The sequence below is a fragment of the Galeopterus variegatus genome, unplaced genomic scaffold (genome assembly GCF_000696425.1).
Source record: "Galeopterus variegatus unplaced genomic scaffold, G_variegatus-3.0.2 Scaffold1386, whole genome shotgun sequence".
In the NCBI taxonomy this organism is placed as follows: domain Eukaryota; kingdom Metazoa; phylum Chordata; class Mammalia; order Dermoptera; family Cynocephalidae; genus Galeopterus; species Galeopterus variegatus.
The window spans coordinates 129,336-135,335 of NW_007727497.1; the positions used below are offsets into that span (position 1 = coordinate 129,336).

At 47.9% G+C, this 6,000-nt stretch overlaps 1 protein-coding gene across 1 annotated transcript in view; it reads left to right on the plus strand.

The window, feature by feature from the left end:
• The window catches only part of DNAH2 (dynein, axonemal, heavy chain 2), a 104,518-nt gene that overhangs the window by 75,417 nt on the left and 23,101 nt on the right, over nt 1-6,000 (plus strand). Inside the window, exons 62-63 of the mRNA XM_008576677.1 lie at nt 66-235; nt 413-529. Coding sequence (XP_008574899.1) covers nt 66-235; nt 413-529 — 287 coding nt within the window. The remainder of the gene's footprint in view (nt 1-65; nt 236-412; nt 530-6,000) is intronic.

Here is a 6,000-nt window from a genome sequence, read left to right on the forward strand (position 1 = left end):
TGACACCTGGACAAGGAGGATGGGGTTAAGCCTTCTGGCTGAGACCCCTAAGTTTCATCCCACAGGGGAACAGAACTTCATCAAGTCACTGATCAACTTTGATAAAGACAATATCTCAGATAAAGTTCTGAAGAAGATTGGGGCCTACTGTGCCCAGCCTGACTTCCAGCCTGATATCATTGGCCGCGTGTCCCTGGCGGCCAAGTCTCTCTGCATGTGGGTGCGGGCCATGGAGGTTAGCAGCAGCAGCAGGGGCGGGGTGGGGATGGTGAGGGCAGGCCGGGGAGGAGACAGATGCACAGAGGAGAAAGCTGGGGGAGAGGCAGACCCAGATGGGGCAGAAGGATCGCTGGTGGGTGAGTGGGTTGGGGGTCTGGTGGGCGACCCCCGCAGCCTGGCTGTCTCCCTGCAGCTGTATGGGCGGCTGTACCGGGTGGTGGAGCCCAAGCGGATCCGGATGAACGCCGCCCTGGCCCAGCTCCAGGAGAAGCAAGCAGCACTCGCTGAAGCCCAGGAGAAGCTGCGCGAGGTAAGTCTCACCCCGGCTTTCCCACTGCGGTCCCTCTTCCTGATTTCTGGGACGCTTCATTACCATTTATTTCTCCTCCTTTAATTCTCCTCTGCTCTCCCACGTCCTGTGTTATTCTAGTCCTGTCCCCCTCCTGCTCGGTGCCCTGTTTAGATTGGGCTGCCTCTGGCTCAGGAAGCTGAACTGATTGCACAGGGCTATGAAGGCTCAGAGGGCGCTGTGACCCAGGGGCCCTTCCGAAGATTGAATTGGGAACTGGCAATCTCTGCCACAGCTTTGCAGATGGGCCCTGAGATATTAACTGATGAAATCTGTGTGGCAAATTGGTCTTTGCCAGGGGGGTGGATCAAGAGTGTCTACATCGCTGCTTGAAGGGGGACAGGCTGTCCAGAGGCTGAGGGGCTTAGTCCTGTGAGCAGGCTAGAAAACCCAGAAGCGGATTTCCTGCAAGATGTAGGCACAAGTAACTCTGAAACCAGGCAGAATGGTTAAGTGCTATTATCAAAAGGGCTCAAGGGTGCTGGCAGGTCAGCTCAGTTGGCTGGACTGCAGTGTTACAACACCCAGGAGAAGAGTTTGGATCCCCATACCGGCCAGCTGCCAAAAAAAAAAAAAGTTCAAAATTCTTCCAGTTTAATGTTTGATTTTTAAAATCCCTAATTTAATAGATAACACAACTATATCCCTAAGGTAATACAGTTACGTAGTTTGAAATTCAAAAGGTACAAAGAGCATCCTACATGAAGTCTGCCTCCCGCCTTCAGCTCTCTAGCCACCCAGCTTCCCTGCCTGAAAGCAACCTATATTACAAATTGTTTACCCATCCAGAGGTGGTGTATGCCTATTTGAGCAAATATATACATATTTCTTTTTTTTACATTGTACACACTGTCTGCACCTTCCTATCTTATTTACCTGTGAGTTGAAGTTTGTTCCATATCAGTGTATACAGAGTTTCTGCTTTCTTTCTTTTTTTTTTTTTTCTCTAAAAGATGACCCTTGACTTGTCAGCACCGCACTCTCCCAAGTGAGCTAACCGGCCATCCCTATATAGGGATCCGAACCCTTGGCTTTGGTGTTGTCAGCACCACACTTTCCCAAGTGAGCTAACCGGCCATCCCTATATAGGGATCCTAACCCTTGGCCTTGGTGTTGTCAGCACCACACTCTCCCGAGTGAGCTAACCGGCCATCCCTATATAGGATCCGAACCCATAGCCTTGGTGTTGTCAGCACCACACTCTCCCGAGTGAGCCACGGGCCGGCCCTTCTGCTTTCTATTCATTGCTGCGTGACACCCCAGTGGGCGGTGACACCATTTATTTAACCACTCCCCTTTGGGTGAACATATATATTCACTGTTTTCAATCTCCTAATCTTCACTCATCCTCTAATTTTGTTGATGCTATCTTTACATAGAAATTTAAAATTCTTATATAATTGAAGCTGATGATACAGTTTCAAGATGTTTTACCTGAAACCAACAACAGAAAACATCCAGGTTCAATCTTCTCAAATCGGATGAGGAGCCCAAGGTTTAGAGAGACTGAGTGACATGCCAAGGTCACTTGCTAGCTTCTGACAGTTTCCTGACTCCATGCCTCATTGCCCACGGTCCATTCCTGTCTTTTCCTGCTGCAGGCATCTTTACTATCAGAAGCAAAGCTGCGGGCCGGCCCGGTGGCGCACTGCTACAGTGTGCCGCTTGGGAGCATGGAGGCGCTCCCGCCGAGGGTTTGGATCCCACGTACAGACCGGCTGCTTACTGGCTGAGTGAGGTGCGGGCGCAACACCGAGGGTTGCAATCCCGTTGCCGGTCCTGGTCTGGTACGGGGGCGTCCACGAAAAAAGAAAAAAAAAAAAAAAAAAAAAAAGAAGCAAAGCTGCTTTGGGGTTTCTCCTGGTTCTGCCTGTGCAGAGAGCTCAGCCAGGCTGGGCCCAGGGCTTCTGTCCCGCCCGCTCCCTGCTGCTCATCCCTGCTGCCGTCGCCACCTCCCAGCCTCCCACGAGACCATCACTCTTACTTTCCCTTTTTTCAAGAGTGAATAATCACAGGTGTTGCAGTCCATTTGGAAAGGTTTCTCACCTAGATGAATCATATCCTGGGCCCAAATAATTAGGGGTTATTTCCTTTACATGTGAAAAATGGGGCCTGTGGGGTCTGCTGTCAACAGCGCCGTTTACTGGACACTTAGAGAGCACCCAGTGTTAGGTCTCTTGGTGGAGGGTCCACATGCGTACTTGAGGACCCCTAACTGATAAGAGTGAGCAGATAGGGAACCAGAATTCCTCCTTTGTTACTGATGAAGGCTGTGAAGTTTAAGAGCCAAATGTACCTTTTAACAGAACCTCAGAACTAGGCGCTGTGTTGATACCTGGGCCCCACCCCAGGCTAGTTAAGTAGGAATCCCTGGTAGAGCCTGGGAATCAGCATTTTAAAAGCTTTCTTTCTTTCCTTCCTTCCTTCCTTCCTTCCTTCCTTCCTTCCTTCCTTCCTTCCTTNGTTACAACACCCAGGAGAAGAGTTTGGATCCCCATACCGGCCAGCTGCCAAAAAAAAAAAAGTTCAAAATTCTTCCAGTTTAATGTTTGATTTTTAAAATCCCTAATTTAATAGATAACACAACTGTATCCCTAAGGTAATACAGTTACGTAGTTTGAAATTCAAAAGGTACAAAGAGCATCCTACACGAAGTCTGCCTCCCGCCTTCAGCTCTCTAGCCACCCAGCTTCCCTGCCTGAGAGCAACCTATATTACAAATTGTTTACCCATCCAGAGGTGGTGTATGCCTATTTGAGCAAATATATACATATTTCTTTTTTTTACATTGTACACACTGTCTGCACCTTCCTATCTTATTTACCTGTGAGTTGAAGTTTGTTCCATATCAGTGTATACAGAGTTTCTGCTTTCTTTCTTTTTTTTTTTTTTCTCTAAAAGATGACCCTTGACTTGTCAGCACCGCACTCTCCCAAGTGAGCTAACCGGCCATCCCTATATAGGGATCCGAACCCTTGGCTTTGGTGTTGTCAGCACCACACTTTCCCAAGTGAGCTAACCGGCCATCCCTATATAGGGATCCTAACCCTTGGCCTTGGTGTTGTCAGCACCACACTCTCCCGAGTGAGCTAACCGGCCATCCCTATATAGGATCCGAACCCATAGCCTTGGTGTTGTCAGCACCACACTCTCCCGAGTGAGCCACGGGCCGGCCCTTCTGCTTTCTATTCATTGCTGCGTGACACCCCAGTGGGCGGTGACACCATTTATTTAACCACTCCCCTTTGGGTGAACATATATATTCACTGTTTTCAATCTCCTAATCTTCACTCATCCTCTAATTTTGTTGATGCTATCTTTACATAGAAATTTAAAATTCTTATATAATTGAAGCTGATGATACAGTTTCAAGATGTTTTACCTGAAACCAACAACAGAAAACATCCAGGTTCAATCTTCTCAAATCGGATGAGGAGCCCAAGGTTTAGAGAGACTGAGTGACATGCCAAGGTCACTTGCTAGCTTCTGACAGTTTCCTGACTCCATGCCTCATTGCCCACGGTCCATTCCTGTCTTTTCCTGCTGCAGGCATCTTTACTATCAGAAGCAAAGCTGCGGGCCGGCCCGGTGGCGCACTGCTACAGTGTGCCGCTTGGGAGCATGGAGGCGCTCCCGCCGAGGGTTTGGATCCCACGTACAGACCGGCTGCTTAGCATACATTATACGAAGTTATCGGATGCTTGGATCCGCCCTCCTCGAGGCGGATCTGCCCTTTGAGGAGGGCGTGTCAGTCTTTGCCTGCAGGGCCCGCCTAGTGTACAGGACCGGAGCGAAGAGTTTCGTTCCCTCCAATATTCTTTTTTATGTACCCAGACTCCTAGAAGGACCTTGTTTTCCCCCACCTGATGCAACCTAGAAAATGGACTGCGAGTGCCTTTGGGGCGGAGACTTATGTATTGCTACGTGTATAGCACTTAGAACACTGCCAAACTCAAGAACACAGCATTCCATAGTTTTCTTTGTGTCCCCAGCGCCTGGCACACAGTAGGTCCTCAAGTGTCACTGGGTACCTCAAAGGCAATCTGTGCTTTCTTTCCCTACCAAGATTGGAATAAAAAAAAAAAAAAAAAAAAAAAAAAAAAAAGAAGCAAAGCTGCTTTGGGGTTTCTCCTGGTTCTGCCTGTGCAGAGAGCTCAGCCAGGCTGGGCCCAGGGCTTCTGTCCCGCCCGCTCCCTGCTGCTCATCCCTGCTGCCGTCGCCACCTCCCAGCCTCCCACGAGACCATCACTCTTACTTTCCCTTTTTTCAAGAGTGAATAATCACAGGTGTTGCAGTCCATTTGGAAAGGTTTCTCACCTAGATGAATCATATCCTGGGCCCAAATAATTAGGGGTTATTTCCTTTACATGTGAAAAATGGGGCCTGTGGGGTCTGCTGTCAACAGCGCCGTTTACTGGACACTTAGAGAGCACCCAGTGTTAGGTCTCTTGGTGGAGGGTCCACATGCGTACTTGAGGACCCCTAACTGATAAGAGTGAGCAGATAGGGAACCAGAATTCCTCCTTTGTTACTGATGAAGGCTGTGAAGTTTAAGAGCCAAATGTACCTTTTAACAGAACCTCAGAACTAGGCGCTGTGTTGATACCTGGGCCCCACCCCAGGCTAGTTAAGTAGGAATCCCTGGTAGAGCCTGGGAATCAGCATTTTAAAAGCTTTCTTTCTTTCCTTCCTTCCTTCCTTCCTTCCTTCCTTCCTTCCTTCCTTCCTTCCTTCCTTCCTTCCTTCCTTCCTTCCTTCCTTCCTTCCTTTTTTTAAATAAGAAGCTTCCCTGTCAGAGCCAACCAGAGGTGGGAAAGCCAGTACATAGTACTAGGGTCCAGAGGTGTGGAAAGAAGCCCAGAGCCCAGCTCTATTGCATATCAATACAAATCTTGAGTGAATAGTTTTAGCTGTTATTCACTTGTTTGGGGCCTTCAAAATATATTTTCCCCAGGCCCAATTCTGATATGTGACAATGGTAATGAACCACTGTCTTACATATTGCTCCAGAAGGCTCTGAAATGGGTCAGAACTGAATTTTAATCTACTTCAGGGCAACTGTATCCCAAAGGTTGAAAATTCACTTTCTTTCCTATTTCCCATTCCAAATTATATCCAGTCACATTGTCCAACATAGCATGTCAGTGGTTGTGCAGTGCAATTAAATGACAGCATTAAAACACTACAGTAATAGCAACACGCAGAAGTTCCACAAGTTTGAAAATAACCCCCAGGGAGAAATTAAATTTCAAAGATTAAATCCCTTTGTAAATTGAAGTCCAAAGAAATCAAAATCCGAAATCAAATTATCTTGCGTTTATGAGTTAAAAATCTAGAATCCAACCATTTTAAGTTGAAGCTCCCAAACCATCCTCTCCAACTTCTTGTTCTGCTCAGTCTCAGCTGAGGGGTTAGTGTGTGGGTGCTGCTAC